General features: G+C 61.3%; 2 protein-coding genes across 2 annotated transcripts; one reads left to right on the top strand and one right to left on the bottom strand.

Annotated features, from left to right (window-relative positions):
• Window positions 1–200: 200 nt before the first annotated feature.
• Window positions 201–1621, bottom strand: EIF4E1B (eukaryotic translation initiation factor 4E family member 1B). The gene is made up of 7 exons (XM_041482047.1): window positions 1604–1621; window positions 1365–1450; window positions 1160–1255; window positions 980–1043; window positions 682–795; window positions 440–579; window positions 201–323 (listed from the first exon to the last, which is right to left on the bottom strand). Exons 1-7 carry the CDS (start codon window positions 1619–1621, stop codon window positions 209–211), a joined length of 633 nt encoding a protein of 210 aa, XP_041337981.1. The 3' UTR covers window positions 201–208.
• A 794-nt stretch (window positions 1622–2415) lies between these two features.
• Window positions 2416–6289, top strand: SNCB (synuclein beta). The gene is made up of 5 exons (XM_041482026.1): window positions 2416–2678; window positions 4048–4086; window positions 4433–4551; window positions 5314–5403; window positions 5542–6289. Exons 1-5 carry the CDS (start codon window positions 2558–2560, stop codon window positions 5572–5574), a joined length of 402 nt encoding a protein of 133 aa, XP_041337960.1. The 5' UTR covers window positions 2416–2557; the 3' UTR covers window positions 5575–6289.
• The last annotated feature ends 9374 nt before the right edge of the window (window positions 6290–15663 follow it).

Below are 15663 nucleotides of genomic sequence, written 5' to 3'. Positions count from 1 at the left end.
CCCAAGCCCACCGTGATGCCAGCCCTGTGCTCCTGGCCCTGCTCACCCAGAATGGAGGGGCCAGGACTTGGCACATCATCATCTCCCTCCCAGGAAACAAACAGGGGCCACCCCAGGTTGCCAAGAGCCCTGGAGACACAGATCATGCTCAGATGTAGAAATTTATTGTGAGACAGAACATGGGGACTTCGTAGGCAGCTCCCCACAGTCACACCACAAACTTGGTCTTGGCAAGGGAGCCGCTCTTGGTGGCTGTATCTGCATGAGCCTGGTACCCAATGGCCACCTTCTGTGACAGGCCCAGGTGCTCCTTGTAGACTCGCCTGGAGGACAGAAAGGGATGCATGAACAGGGCAGCACCACTTCTCCCATTGTGCCTATTCCCCCAAGCAGGGGGAGCCCTCACTCCCCTGTGCAGCCTTCCCCAAAGCTGCATTACCCAATGTGGGTGACCCCTTCCTGGTTCTCCGCTTCCCGGGTCCAGATGGCAATCTTGTCCCCCTTGGTGCGGATGTTGATGACGGCCCCGCAGACCTCATCGCTATACTCATCAAACATCTCCCCAATGAGGCACAGCAGCTGTTGGGAGGAGAAGGGGAGCCTGGGACAGTCCCCACGGGGGCTCAGCCCTGGGGCAGGGGGAACACCCCAGGCAGGACCCTCGAGTGGGGCAGCACTCACTGTGTCCAGCCAGAACCGGTCCAGCTCGGTGTGCCGTTGCTGCTTGGCCAGGGTGATGAGCCAGCGCCCACCACGCTTGTTCTGACTGTCCTCCCACATGGGCTCAATGCCATCCTAGGGGCAGGAAAGGGACAGTCAGGGCCACCAAGTACTGGCCAGAGCTGGCCTGGGGAGCTGTGAACATCCAGCCAGACTTCCCCTTCCACCTTATGGCCAGGGTGGTCCTGACAGCCTTACCAGCACCCAGTGTGCCCCATAATGGTGATGTTGGGGGGATTCTGAGGATGGGCTATTGTACCTTGAAGAGGGAGTAGTCACAGCCAGCTGCGAGCTTGCTGGCAAGCTGGATGTGAGTGTACAGCCTGTGTTAGATGGAGACACAGAAACAGGTGAGAATTGGTGCCTCAGGCTCAGACCCCTCCCACCAGCACATCTCCAGAAGGGACACAGTGTGTGTGCCCACCCAATGCACACTCACGCCCAGAAGTCCTCCACAGTGCTGAATTTGGTGACGAGGCGCAGGTTTGCCTGCCACATCTTGCTCTTGTCGTTCTTGAAAAACCAGAGTGCCCATCTGGGGACGGAGGGGAAATGGGGTGTTCAACCATGCCAGAGTCCCCCTCCAGCCCCCACACACCCCTCCCAGTGCCGGGAGAGGCTGTCCATGGCCAGGCTTCCCATACCTGTTCTGCAGGGGGTGCTTGCCCTGGATCTCTGCCGGGAGCAGCTCATGCTGCCGAGCCCTCTGCCGGCGTCGCTCCTGTTGCCTCTGCAGAGGAAGGTGGGACAGCCCCGAAGAGCCTCATGACCAAGCCAGAAGGGAGCCTACAGCACCCCAGCTACCTGCCACACTGGACACCCCGAGGGCTGGCAGGGCTTTCTGTGTTCTATAGCCTCCCCAGACAGCAGGGCGAGCACCCACCTGCTCCCCTGTAGCCATCCTGAGCAGTAGAGGCTTTCCTGGGCAGCCTCGGGCTCTTAAGTATCCACAGGCAGGTGGGATGAGGAGCTTTCCCAGCTGCACCTGGGGTGGGTGGTGTCCTGGGGAGACAGAGACAGCACTGCCCCTCCTGGGGAGCAGAGAGATGGGGGATCCCTCTCTAGGGCAGGGAGCTGGGGGATGAGGATAGGGGGTCAGAGTGGGATGGGATCAGGATGAGGGAGCAGAATTGTGTAAGTTGGGCACCATGTGTGGGGACCATGGTGGGGTATGGGCAGGGCAGGATGGTACAGAGAGGGTGGGATAGCATCGGGCTGGAAGGTAGGGATAGGATGGGATGGGGAGGATTGAGTCAGGACAGGATGGGGAGGGGATGGGTTCGGAACTGGATGTGGTGGGATGGGAATGGGGTGGGATGAGGTGGGAAGAGGACATGACGAGGAGGGGATGGGAATGGCATAGAGACAGGGTGGAATGTGGAGCGAGCTGGATGGCAATAAGGATGGAATGGGGTAAGTGCAGCCTGTAGATGGAAAGCAGTGGGATCGGGACGAGATGGGACAAGGAACGGGGGGAGAAGTGACCGGGAGAGGGTAGGATAGGATGCCATGGGGGTCAGGACAGAATAGCGTGGGGACAGCGTGGGGTGGGATCACTTTGAGCGATGGCGATGGAAAGAACGACTGCCCAGGGGTGCCGCGCAGTGCGGAAGGAGCCTGCGGGGCTGGGGCGGCGAAGGGCCGGGGGCACCGCTGCCGTGCGGGGCGGTGCGGGGCAAGAGCCAGGTCGGGCGGGCGGCGGGGCCGGGGGCGCGGGACCGGGATGCGCGGGACCGGGATGCGCGGGGAAGGGATGCGCGGGACCGGGATGCGCGGGGCGGGCGGGCGCGGGGCCGGGGCGGGGTGAAGCCTTGCGGCCTCTCCCCGCAGAGCCGCCATGGAGGTGTTTATGAAGGGCTTGTCCAAGGCCAAGGAGGGGGTGGTCGCCGCAGCTGAGAAGACCAAGCAGGGGGTGGCCGAGGCCGCGGAGAAGACCAAGGAAGGGGTGCTCTATGTCGGTAAGGACCGGCTTGCCCTGCCTGCCCCCTGCTAGCCCCCTGCCAGCCCCTGCCTGCCCCCTGCCTCCCCACCCCCGGCTAATCTCTGCCCGTCCCTGCCTGCCCTTGCCTGCTCCTGCGTTTGCCCTTGCGTCCTCCTGCCCATCCCCCTGCCGTCCCCCTGCCGTCCCCACCTGTCCCCGGCTCCTTCCCCGCCAAGACCACCCTGCGGCGGAGTGCTCCGGGGCAGAGGGTCGGTGCCCGCAGTGCCTCGCTGCCCACCGGGAATCTGCAGGGCAGGAGAGTGGTCTCGGCAGGCAGGAGCAGAGTCGGGGACTGGTCCCCAGGCTGAGGGGATGGAACCCTCGGGGACTGCACCCCTTGCAGCTCCCAGCCTGAGCCTGAGGGTCTCAGCTCTGTGTCCGGGATGCTTTGGGGCAGGGAAGCAGAGGGACCATGATGGAGGTGGTGACCTCTGTATTGGGATCTTTTGGGGCAGGGGGTGGGGACCGCGTTTGTCCCCCTTGGAGAGGCAATGCCCTGGAGCTCATCCCACATCGGCATCTCCTCTGCACCCGGCTGGTGACTGAGGGGTCCCTCCGTGCTGTCCCATGGGGGCAGGATCGGTTCGGGGCCAAGTCCTAGAAGACATGGCTGGCAGAAGGAGCAGTTCCTGGGCAGTCTGTGTGCCTGGCTGTAGTGCTGGAATGCCCAGGGAGGGAGCTGAGGCCAACTCTGCTTGCAGTGGGAGGGAGGAGGGCACAGGGCTGAGCTCTGTTCTGCTCCAGAGGGCACAAGCCCTGTGGGAGAGCTGAGGTCCCAAAACTGTTCCCCTGGGCAGTTGTGGGGGCCCAGGGTGGGCTAGGGTGTATCTGCTGGGGTCCAGCAGCTCAAGGAACAGCCTGAGGCTCCATTCTACAGGAACCCACTCCCATTCTGTGGGGTATTCTGGGTGGTATCACTCTGCTCGAGGGACCCTGGCAGGGTTGGCACAGCCAGCAGCAGCACCCAGCTCTGGGCACTCCAGCTGTGGGGCTTGCCACGCTCTGTTGGCACCAGCTCTAGGTTTGGATCCTGTGGAAGGTTTTTCTCAGCAGCACAGCTCGCATTTGCCCTGCCTGGCTGTGCCCTGACACAGTGCTGGGCCCTGGGGTCTCTGCCCTGCCTGGCACGTGGTGGCAGCCCTGTGCTGCCCCAGTTCTGGCTCCTGCAGGGATAACAGGAGCCTTGAGGGGAGCCAGGCAAGTGCTCAGCCCCCCGGGTGCCCTGGCACGGCGTGTGGACAGGCTGCTGTCCTGGCCCAGAGCCCTGCCAGGGTCCCGGGCATGGCACGTGTTGGAGCCCAGCTGTCTGTCCCTCTAACCCGATCTCTGTCTCTTTCTACCCTCAGGGAGTAAAACCCAAGGTGTGGTGCAAGGCGTAACCTCAGGTATGGGCCCCTCTCTCTTCCTGCCGTGGTGCCCCTCCGGCCCCGAGAGCCTGGCCACACTAACGAGATCAGAGGCTAATTGAGGGGCTGATGTCACTCTGCTAAAGCCTCTTATATAACAGGGCCGGCAACCAAGGATTTGCGGCGGCTGCTCACACTCCTTGCCCAGCTGCAGAGCAGTGCCATGGCCCCCTCCCCTCCCCACCAGGGCAAGGAAGTGAGAAGAGCCTGATCCTGCCCAGCATCTCCCCGCCAGCTCCCCTGTGGGTGGCGCAGGGCATGAAGCCACAGCTGGGCACCCTTTTTGGCATGGGGGGGCATTGATGGGCACCCCCGGCTCTTGCAGTGGCTGAGAAAGCGAAGGAGCAGGCGTCCCAGCTGGGCGAAGCAGCGTTCTCCGGCGCTGGCAACATTGCTGCGGCCACCGGGCTGGTGAAGAAGGAGGAGTTCCCTGCGGACCTGAAGGTGAGAGCCCCCAGGCGCTGCCATGCCCGTGGCGAGGCCGGCACACCGCCAGGTTTGGCGAGGAGCCCTTTGGCTGTTCCCCAGTCTCAAAGCAGAGACCACGAGGGTGCCCAGGTGGTCTCCTGGTGCCCGGGGCGGGCGGGCGTCGCGGCCCCAAGCGTGCGCGGCCGCGTGCGCGGCGTCTGCGGACGTGTGCGCGCTCGGGGCCTGGCATGGCGGCCTGGGCCTGCAGCGCGGCGTTCTGGCGCCTGCGAGGTGACCTGACAGCTGCGGGAGGGGCAGCGGGTTCCAGCTCGCCGCCCCATGAGCCCTTGGCTTCCAGCTTAGCCCAAAATAGCATCAGCTGAAGAAATGAGGCCACCGCCGCCACCGCCGCTGCACGGGGGGATTGGCTGCCCCCCTTTCCCGCCTGCCAGCCCCGGGGAGGGGTTACCCAGCACCGCCCTCCCCTGCCAGGGATGCAGGATGCTCCCGCAGCTCTGCCAGCTCCTGGAGCCTGTCGAGGCACACGTGGTGCCAGCACTCATTGCCTGCCCGAGGCTGGGGCTGGGAATAGTGTATACAGGGACATACACACACAGCCCCTGCTCCCACAGACCTGTGCGTGTCACCTCCCAGCTAGGTGCTGTGTGCCCAGCATCCCACTGGCTCCCCATGGAGCACCTTGTATCCTGGGTGCATTGCTGGTCTGGCAGGGGCAGGGAGGGTGGGTGCTGTGTCTATGTGTGTGTGTGTGGCACTGACCTCCTGGTTCACTCTCAGGCAGAGGAGGTGGCCCAGGAGGCTGTGGAGGAGCCACTGGTCGAGCCGCTGCTGGAGCCAGAGGGGGAGAACTACGAGGAACCCCCACAGGTGAGGGGACAGGGTGGCACAGTGGACACAGTGTGACAGTGGTCAGTGCACTGTCCAGAGCAAAGCTGCTGTTGGGCTGGAGAAGAGAGGGGCCCCACCTGAACTCTCTCACTAGCTCTTTCCTTCCCCACCCCACAGGAGGAATACCAGGAATACGAGCCAGAGGCATAATGGACCCCCATCCTTGCCTCTTCCACCAGCAGCACAACGAACCGCCGGTAGCCCCCTGCTCCTCTCCAGCCGGCCCCGGCCGGTGCCCGCGTGCCGGGGAGGAGCAGGGGTGCCCCTGCCCCGTTCGCTCACGAGTTCTTCCTCCAGTTCCGTTCCAAGGGACCGTGTCCGTGTCTCCGTACCATGTCTAGCAGTGAGAAACACCCGCTGTGTCCAAGCCCCCAAGCCCCGGCGCGTGCCCGAGCCGTGGCTGCTGCCCGCAGGGGCCGGTGTGTGCGTGTGTGAGCGTGTGTGTGAAGCCCGGGTTTATGGCTCTGTCTCCCTCCCAGCACCATAAACCCCGGCTGCGTCCCGGCGTGTCTGTGTGTGTACAAAGCATGTTTACCTGCTCGCGGGCTGCTGTACATTTCGCTTGCACGCGTGTCCCTGTGGTTCTGCTCTGGTCATCGTGGAACTATTTTTTTTTTTTATATATATATATATCTCTATCTATGGGTGGACGGGTCTTTTGCCTTTGTGAACCCTTGGCGCCCCAGCCCGCTCCCCAGCCTGCTGGGTGGTGACGGTGCCTGCGCCTCCCCTGAGGTCCCATAGTGCCGACGCTGTGTTGTGACGTGGCATGGATATTCCCCCGTCGCTGGATGTGCAATACGAGGGCAGCTGCCAGTGACACAGCTGCCCCCGTGTCCGTGAATAAAGCCAACTCTTGTCTGTAGCCCCCTGGTCCTGGTTGTGGGGTCCCTGGGGAGGGGTTGGCCCTGTGCTGTGGTGGCAGGAGTGGTTTTGGAAAGAGGAATGGGGCTGGTGCTGGGGGAGTGGGCAGGACTGGTTGCTCATGAGGACAAGATGCCTTTCTGACTGCTGGCTGCTGCATCACAGCAGGTCACTGTGCCCTGACTCCAGACTCTGGCTGAGACTTGGGGTACAGGCAGTGTCGCCATATCACCTGCCTGTCTGCAGGGCTTTGCATCTGCAAGGGACTCTCTGGGGCTGAGAACAACAAGCCAGGGTAGACACAGCCCTGTGCTCCCCCTCCCTACATGTACCTGCTCCCCTGAAGGGGCAGGGGACGTGGCTGTCACCCACAGCTTGTTCAGATGCAGTGTCATCACCTGAAGGGCAGGTGGATGTCACACATTGTGTGGGATGTCTGCCATGGCAGGGGGTTCTGTGCCCACCCCACAGCACCGTCCTTGGGTCTTCAGCTCTCCCACGGCAGGACTGCCAACCCTGGGTCTCCAGCTAGCCTTTAGCCCCTTGGCTGTGTCACAAGCTGGGGTGAGAGGCTGGGCTGAGTGTCCCTGCCATGAATATCAGAGCAGATCCCCCACCTGTGCTGGCTCGCCAGCTTTGCCAGCGAGGAGTGAAGCTGCAGCAGTCAGCATGGACACACAACAGGTTTGCTGATGCCAGCAAATCCTAGCCTGGCTCTGGTTGCAGCAGTGCTCACAGCACTCACTGTGTGTTATTGGAAGGACTGAGACAGCTCTTTGGGGGCTGGCTGGCTGTTCCCCTAGAACATTTTTTCCTTCCCTTGTCCAATTCTGCTGTGCATGGGCAAGCAGACCCGAGCCAGCAGCAGCATGGCTTGCCCCAGTGCCAGGGAGGCTGTACAGGGGCTGGGGTAGAGGCAGTGTGGGGGGAGACAGGCCCGTGCCCGGGAGAGCTGGAAGCCAGAGAGACAGAAGGGACAGAACTTGCTCAGACCAACGCTTTATAGGAAGCAGGGTGTCCCCTCTGGACTGTGATCCTCATGGGGCAGCTGTGAGGGTCACAGTGTGTGACCCTGTGCTGTGTCTGTAGGTGCAGCTGACCTCATTGTACACAGTGAACACCTGCTCTGGGTTCCCTGTCCACACCTAGGCTGTACTTGCAGTCATGGCTGTAATTTTCTTGAGAGGGCGGAGATGTGAGGCTGGTGTCTGCCAGGAGGGTTTGGCAGCAAGAGGGGGGCAGAGATCCCCATGTAGGCAGTGCCAGGTGTGAGCACCAGGCACAAGCCTGGCACAAGCCTGGAAATGGGGTACACAGCTTTGTGGGAACAGAGAGAGGGACAGGGACCCAGCAGCAACAAGGAGCACGGCTGAGCATGAGGCTTTATCTGAGAGGGCAAAGAGAGGGCAAGGCAAAGAGCCCAAGAACAAGGATGGGTGAGGCAAAGAGCCCTCAGGTACCTTGGCTGACCGTTCCATGGTGTAGGACAATCCTACACACAGTGGTGGGAGGAAGCTGGTATTTGTCCAAACATAATTTGCTCACTTTTTTTCTGCTGCCCATGATTTTCAGTGCCAGCACAGTGACACCATAGTACCTTCAAGAGCATCATCTCCTCTGCCCCGGGGAAGATCTGATAAAACAATGAAGACTGAGAATGGAGAAGAGCCAGCCAAGGTCATTCCAATGATCCTTGCTCCCTGCCAGCAAACAGAAGGGTTTGGGCTTTCCTTCACCCAAATTATGTAACCTGCTACCTCCACCCTATGCTCCATCCCTCTGACAAGATATCAGTGTGGTGTTGTGGGACCTTCCTGGGCTGCTGAATTCCTAAAGCCAAAGTTCACCTGCGCTGCTGCCACTCACACACCAATGCAGGGTCTGTCAGGAGCATGTGGCACGAGTGGTCTGTACATTTGCTTGCTCTGGGGTGTGTGTCCTTCCTCCTGAGCTGATTCTCAACAGTGGCAGCGATGAGGATGTCGTGAGACATCTCCAGGATGCTCCTATCATAGGGATCTGTTTTTGGGAAGTCAGCTATGGTGCTGTGGTCAGGACATGTGCAGGACAGTCCTGTTGTTCCCAGCCTGGCAGTGTTTAGCATAGCCCTCAGAGCTGGGTCTGTAGGACACCAGGGGCAGCCACCTTCTCTGTGGGCATTTCAGAGACAGGCACTGACCATCTCCCCTTAAAGAACAGTAACTGGGATGACTGGGCTCAACTCACCTGCTCATAGTCTTATAGGGCCTTGGTGCTGATCCTTCTGGAATTGTAAATGGTTCTGTCTGTGTCCCCCACACAGACACAGCAGGCACCACACTTGTGCAGGTGTTCAGCCCACTTTGCCAAAGCCCTACAGTGACACAGAGCAGAGATGTGGGGTGTGGGGAGGGGGAAGCTGTGGGGACAAACATTTAACCTGATCCTCTGTGCTGGTAAGAGCTCCCTCTCAGGAGCTTTTGCTGAAAAGCACAAATAGAAACCTCAGCATAGCTGTTCTTGGTGAATGTTTTGGCTGGATGGAGACTAGGACCTGGCAGGACAGAGATCTCCTTGGCTGGTGAGAGGGTAGTGAAAAGCAGAGTCTGCTCACCTTCCAGCTCATCCTGTCTTTATCGCCTCCAGAGCTCCTGGACGTGATGTTGTTCAGTTCCTAGGAGCCAATCCTGATAGAAAACAGATCCAGGGAGAAGCAGTCCCTTGGTGGGCATCATGCAGCATCCAGGCACAATCTGAGCAATCCTGCACCTCACACTCCTGTGCAATTGGCTGCCAGAGCACCAGGACAGAGCAGGGCTATGGGGAAGATCAACTTTCCTTACTGGGACGGAGGATTTTCCACTGTTTGCCCCGAAGCCCTTACCAGCTTGGTACAGCTCCTAAAAGCAAAACTGACACTGCAAAACGAGTCCCAAAACTCAGCAGAACTATCCACAGAGTAGTCAAGGTTTTCAGCTGTCTCATTCTCTGCTGTATCAGCTGTACCAGCGAGGCAGAAGGATGTGTGGAAAGAAAAAGGATCAGCACAGACAGGGCTGTTCCTGAGGGTACTGCAGGCAGCAGCTCAGGGTGCAGCCTTGGTTCAAAGCCTCTTCCACGGGGGAGGGAACTGCTGTGAGGAGAGAGGGCTTGGAGGGATACACAGAGTGCCAGCAGCACTTCAGCTGTGTGTTTTCCAGCTTATTCCTCCCTGTCAATGGCCTCGGGAATGGACAGCTGTGGGTGCTGGATCAGGGCAGCAGGAGCTCCTGGAGTTACAGCAGGGGGAAGCACCTCACCGCAGTTGTGAGCTGGACCTGGTCTGCCGGGAAGAGAGGGAAGGTCCTTCCTGGGAGGAGAGGAGAAAATGCAGTGCTGGTACTCTCAGGGTCCCACCGAGCTCTCAGGCTCCAAACTGGTGCTATCAGAGTTTACCCAGTGCCCCACTGAGCGGGTGTAGATGTTTGCTATCCATCTCCCACTCCCCAAGTACTGACATCAGGGGCCAGCCCACCAATCCCAGGCCCTGTGGAGGTAGAAAAACAGTCACATCGTGACTTGCAACTCATTTGCTGAGATCCAACTAAAGCATATCTAGAACTGTGTGATTTCCACGGGCTGGTCATGGTCCCAGACACACCAAGGGTGGTGCTGCCCATGTCCCAGGGCCACCCCAGATTTCCTCAGGCGTGAATGGCCTGGGCTTTCACAGGGTCTTTGCCTTGGCCCTTACCAAGAGGGAGTGTAGAGGTCTTTGCCTTGTGATCAGCACTCACTGAACTCTCTCTCACATGCTGAGGCAGGAGAAACCTTCACTGCTCCCTGGGTCTGAGCAAGCCAGTGGGAGTACAGGATAATGTCCAAGTGAGGCCCCTGCCCAGTAGGAGGACCAGCCTGGGGGTCCCTCTACTCCAAATTCTCAGTGCAGGCAAAGAAAAGTGTGAAGGGACAGTGGAGCACCGGGACAGTGACAGGCAGTGATGGTGGCAGCCTCTGTACCTGCCTGGCCAGGCAGCTGCTGCCTGCTCCCCTGGCTGCCAGCACACACTGCTTACAGAGCCGGGACAAACCCACCACCTACAAACTCCTTCTTGGCCTTTTCTACAGTAAAAGGCCTTGTTATTTTCTCAGGCTCGTGTTCCTGTGCAAGAACAACAAAACACAGTTGTTACTAGAGGCCCCAGGAAAAATCACACAGCTTCAGTACAGCATCCAGCAGCTGTCCTGCCGTGCCTGCTGGCTCCAGGGAGTTTAGTCACAGCAGCTGGGGACCCAGGAATGGAAAAAAGAGATGTGTGAACTCCTGCTCCCTTTGCTCACTGCCCTTCTAAGCCCTTGCTGATTTGCCCCTTCCCCCAGCACAGCAGGCAGGGGTGGGAGCATCCCCACTCCAGGCTCCCTCAGCGTGTCTCCAGTCAGATGCACCGACCCAAAAACCAGAGTTCACCCCCTCTCCTGCCCCAAGCTGCTTTTCACAGTGCTGGGTGAGTGTTACTCACTACAAACGTCTCCCCCCACTCGTCAGAGCACATCAGAGAGGGAGGGCTGTGCAAATGGAGCGTGAGTTATGGGCTGTCGGCAGGGAAACGAGGAGTGAACTCACCCAGCATTTCCTTGGATTCATCCTCACACCCACCATGGCAACACAAAAAGGAACATCTGGAAAAGGCTGGGTAAGGCAGACAGATGTTCTCTGCCAGCTCACCTGCTCCCCAGGGGGAGGAAGTGACTGTGGCAATCGTGATGGTGTTGGTGAATCAAGGCAAGGGGCCACGGCTTCCCCGTGCCACACACGGCTCCCTGGTAATGCCAGGAAGCCTCTGCAGAGCAGAGCTGAAGGCAGGATGGGATATGGACCTTGAGCCTGCCACAAATGCCACCAGCCAGAGCTGAATCCATGACAACCCAGGCACAGAGACTGCATCTGAGGCGCTTGACACTTCCTGATCAACACCAACATTCCGGGCTGCCAGTGGTGTGCTCGGCAGCAAGACATGCCCTCACTCATCCCTGCCCAGAGGAGCATCCTGCACTTCCAAAGCCCTGCTGTTTTTCACAGCACCTAATGAGCTTCTCTGACTCGTGGCCCCATCCCATGCCCAAGTCACCGTGTGCTTTGTGTTCCCTTTGTACCTACCCACTACAGTGCATTTGTGTGCTGTTAATGCAGCCAGGGCTTTCACTCCACTGGCGTGATTGAGCTGCTGAAACGAACCCCTGGGAAAGGAGAGAGGAGAAGTGAAGAGTCCCTGCCTCTCTGCCACAAAGGCACAGAGGCACTGTTGGAGAGGCTCTAGCTCTTCTGGAACAGCAGCATCTGGTTGCGACAGATGATTGTATTGATGATCAGAGGGCAGGAGCATCTCAGCTGTGCAGACAGGATGGGAGAGCTGAAGCTGTTCAGTGTGGAGAAGGCTCTGAGGAGACCTTAGAGCTCCTTGTAGTACCGAAGGAAAGCTGGAGAGGGACTTTTTACAAGGGTGTGGAGTGATAGGACAAGGGGGAATGTCTTTAAGCTGAAGGAGGATAGATTTAGGTTAAATATTAGAAAGAAATCCTTCCCTGTGAGGGTGGTGAGGGCCAGGCACAGGGTGCCCAGAGAAGCTGTGGCTGCCCCATCCCTCAAAGCATTCAAGGTCAGGTTGGATGGGACTCTGAGCAACCTGATCTAATGGAAGTTGTCCCTGTGCATGGCAGGATGTTGAAACTCAATGATTTTTAAGATCCCTTCCAACCCAAACCATTCATTGCTTATATGATTCTCTGTGTTGGTTCTCCCTCATCCTGTGCTGAGAGATGAAATGTGTGGCTGGGTTGTTCCCCAGTGTCACCACCCAGCTCTGGCTGATTGATGCTGTGCTTGGGTCCCTCTCAGTGGCACAGAGCAGCTGGCAGAGCTGGGCCTCTCTGCTCCCCCATTCCTGCCTCTGCCTCCAGCTGGCCCTGGGACCATATCCCTGTCTGTACCCGGGAACATCCTGAATGATGTTCTCAGCCACCAGGCTGCAGTGTCCTGGATGCAGTGTTCTCCCATCCCACGGGGCTGTGGCAGGGGCTGTGTTTTGGGACATGAGGTGCTGACAGGGATCAGATACCTGTCCCGCAGCACATCCACACCGAGTCAGCTGGGAAAATAGTGCTGTTTTTAGGATGCTTGGTGCTTTCAGATCTCTGGGTAACATCCTTGTCACCCCAAGGCACTCACAGCTCTGGGCACGCTGAGGGTCCTCCTGCTGGTGACAGGACTTGGAGGACAACACGGGACACATGGCTGTGGCTGGAGACGGGATCCTGATGCCCCTGGGCATCCCCTGCCACTGCCATCTGCTAACACCTCCTCACCCGACATCTCTGCCCGATACCTCGGCCAGCCGTGCGTGAAGGTGAGGGAAGGGGACATGGCCGTGAGAGGCCGTGGGAACCCCCTCTCCTCCCTGCGGGGAAGCTCAGCAGGGGTTACATTCCCAACCAGAGCTTGCCAGCTGTGTCCCACCGCTCCCCGGCACAGCCGGCACCGGAGAGCCGGAGGCCGAGTGCGGGGCGAGCGTGCTGCCCGCCCCGGTGTGCGTGTGCTGTCCGCCCCGGCGTGTGTGTGCTGCCCGCCCCGGCGTGTGTGTGCTGCCCGCTCCGGTGTGTGTGTGCTGCCTGCTCCGGTGTGCGGGTGCTGCCCGCCCCGGTGTGTGCTGTCCGCCCCGGTGTGCAGGTGCTGCCCGCTCCGGTGTGCGGGTGCTGCCCGCCCCGGTGTGCGCTGCCCGCTCCGGTGTGTGTGTGCTGCCTGCTCAGGTGTGCGGGTGCTGCCCGCTCCGGTGTGCAGGTGCTGCCCGCTCCGGTGTGTTTGTTCTGCCCGCCCCGGTGTGCAGGTGCTGCACGCCCCGGTGTGTGCTGCCCGCTCCGGTGAGCGGGTGTGCTGCCCGCTCCGGTGTGCGGGTGTGCTGCCCGCCCCGGTGTGTGCTGCCCGCTCTGGTGTGTGTGTGCTGCCCGCTCCGGTGTGCGGGTGCTGCCCGCCCCGGTGTGTTTGTGCTGCCCGCCCCGGTGTGTGTGTGCTGCCCGCTCCGGTGTGTGCTGCCCGCTCCGGTGTGCGGCTGCCGGCGGCTGCGGGGGAGCCCGGTGTGCGTTCACGTGGCGCTGCCCGTGCGGCGTGGGAGGTGGGCCACGGCGCCCAGGGAGGGGGTGCGGTGCTACCTGCGCCAGCACCCCCTCCGCCGAGGGAGAAGGCGCTTTTCAGGCAGCTGCCTGGCTCCTCCCGAGCCGGCAGCGCGGGAGTGCGTTGCCAAGGCAATGGGGACCATCTTACTCATCCTCCTCGCTATTGTTCTCCTGCCAGCCCTGAGGTGCCCGGGCGGGGAGAGGAGGAGGAGAAGGCAGCCAGCCTGGGATGAAGGCTGCTTGCGGGGAGGGAAAGATGCTCCCCATGCCCCCCCCCGGCCCCCCAACACCCAGCCAGCTCTGGTGGGACGGGGACAAGCTGGTGGCGAGATGCCGATGGGGATGGGGACAGACGCTGCTGGCGGAGCTGAGAGAGGCAGGTGGAAGCAAATGGCAGCAGGATGTGACCCCGCAGCCCCTTACCTGCGGTAAAGTCCCCGCCAGAGGCCAGGGGCGTTTGTCCCCTCCTCTGCCAGGACTTGACCCAGTCCATGGTGTCCCTTGGACCCGAAAAGGAATGTGCCGGGGACTGGTCAGATTCCATGCAGGGCACCATAGGACAGAACCCCACACCTGTGCCTCACAGTGAGTTAGGTCCCACCGCTGCAGGCATGCAGTAGGGTCCAGTCAGTGCTGCAGGACTGGGACCAGCAGGCAGGACCAAGTGTGGGGACCAACACCTTGAGGAGGGGACGCATTAATGGGTGCAGGGATGCACCCCCCACTCCAGCCTCTCCAGCCATCTACTGGAGTGCCCGTTGGTGACATTTCAGTGCCTCGCTCTGCCCCAGAGAGGGAGGGGGGCAAGGATTTTTATTTAATTTCCATATCCTGCCTCCCTATTTTTAGCCTTCGGGGTTTTGTTCCAGGCTGGCTGTTTACTGAAAGAAGCATTTCCAACCTCCCTTGTCTCCAAGCAACCAGGTGTGCCAGCTCCCATGGAACCAGCCTTACCCTATAGATCCATAGGACTGGGAGACCTGTGCTAATGTTATCTCCAGCATGGGGAAACCTGCCTAACCTTAGCACCCACCCCTCCGGACCCTATAGATCTATAGCTCCTGTCTCTGTGCTGACATCTCTGGGTCGGGGAGGGGATCCCGGTCCCATACGGTGCTGAGGGGCAGTGGGAAGTTTGGGGGTTATGCTGGAGGTTTTAGGGGGGGATGCAGGGATGCAGGTGAGGGGAGCAGGCCGCCTTCCCCCCCGCAGCGCGAGCGGGAGTGCGTGGGAAGGAGTTAGACAAAGCCTGAGCCCGGGAGCAGAGGCAAGCGCTGCCGGGAGCTAGACGGGGCCGTTCTTCCCTCCCCGTCCTCCCCCACCTTCGGGCGAGGGGTACTCGGGAGCCCATCTCCATCCCGCCACGCTGGCACGTTGTCCCGGTCCCTCGGGCTGACTGGGGCGCAGCCCCGTCCCCGGTAATGCCCGGGAGGGAAGAGGCAGTCTCCATCACCAGGTAGGAGGGGGACTGGGCTCTGTGTTGTTGTCACCCACGGGACCTACGCTAAGGTTTGGGATCCCCTGTCTCTGCTGGTGCCCCCTGTGTTTCCTGCCGTGCCCGAGTGCAGGGGGAGTGCCGGGATGCTGCTCCCCGGGGCACACGGAGTGGTGATGCTTCGGGTACCGGGGGGGCTGTGGGACCATGGGGGGCTCCCGGGTTGGGCCGCTGTGGTGACAGCGATGACACCGGGGGACATGCGGTGTGCCGGGACCCCCACTCCCCAGGCGGCAGCCGGCTGTCCCTCGCCTCCCCGTTGCTGCTGGGGGTGCCGGGGCGGGCGGCAGCCGGGGGGAGCGGCCCGGGGCACGGTACCGCCCCCGCCGCCACCGCCCTACGCATGCTCGCCACCGCTGCCGCCGCCGCGCCGAGCCGAGCTGAGCGGGACGGGGCCGGACGGGACGGGACAGGACGGGACCGGGCGGGAGGATCCGCCGCAGGTACCGGCGGTCCCGGGGCGCACGTGGCGGGACCGGGCCGGGCGCTGCCCCGTACCGGCACCCCCGGGGTGGGGGGGGTTGGGGATGGTATGCAGCCCCGGGACGGGCGGCGGGGGCGGGTCGGCCTCCCCCGGCCGGGGCTGCCGCGGGGCCGGCTTTGTCCGGGGCTCGGCCGGGGAAGAGGGGCCGGGGCGTGCACACGCGTGTCCGTGCGTGCGGGTGTGCCCGTGGCCATGTGCTGGCGTGTGCGTGCCCGTGCGTGTGCACACGCGTGTGCCGGGGCTCGCAGCTCCTTCGCGGTGCGTCGGTACC

The sequence above is a fragment of the Pyrgilauda ruficollis genome, unplaced genomic scaffold (genome assembly GCF_017590135.1).
Source record: "Pyrgilauda ruficollis isolate IOZ18807 unplaced genomic scaffold, ASM1759013v1 scaffold57, whole genome shotgun sequence".
Taxonomy (NCBI): domain Eukaryota; kingdom Metazoa; phylum Chordata; class Aves; order Passeriformes; family Passeridae; genus Pyrgilauda; species Pyrgilauda ruficollis.
The sequence above is the reverse complement of the archived record's forward strand: the minus strand, read 5'-3'. Positions and strand labels throughout refer to the sequence as shown.

Coding starts and splice junctions, on each gene's coding strand:
- EIF4E1B (XM_041482047.1), bottom strand. Junction 796..979: donor GTGACTACTCCCTCTTCAAG/GTACAATAGCCC, acceptor TCCTGCCCCTAG/GATGGCATTGAGCCCATGTG. Junction 324..439: donor GAAGGGGTCACCCACATTGG/GTAATGCAGCTT, acceptor TCTGTCCTCCAG/GCGAGTCTACAAGGAGCACC.
- SNCB (XM_041482026.1), top strand. CDS start 2,558: ATGGAGGTGTTTATGAAGGGCTTGTCCAAGGCCAAGGAGGGGGTGGTC. Junction 4,552..5,313: donor AGTTCCCTGCGGACCTGAAG/GTGAGAGCCCCC, acceptor GTTCACTCTCAG/GCAGAGGAGGTGGCCCAGGA. Junction 5,404..5,541: donor ACTACGAGGAACCCCCACAG/GTGAGGGGACAG, acceptor CCCACCCCACAG/GAGGAATACCAGGAATACGA.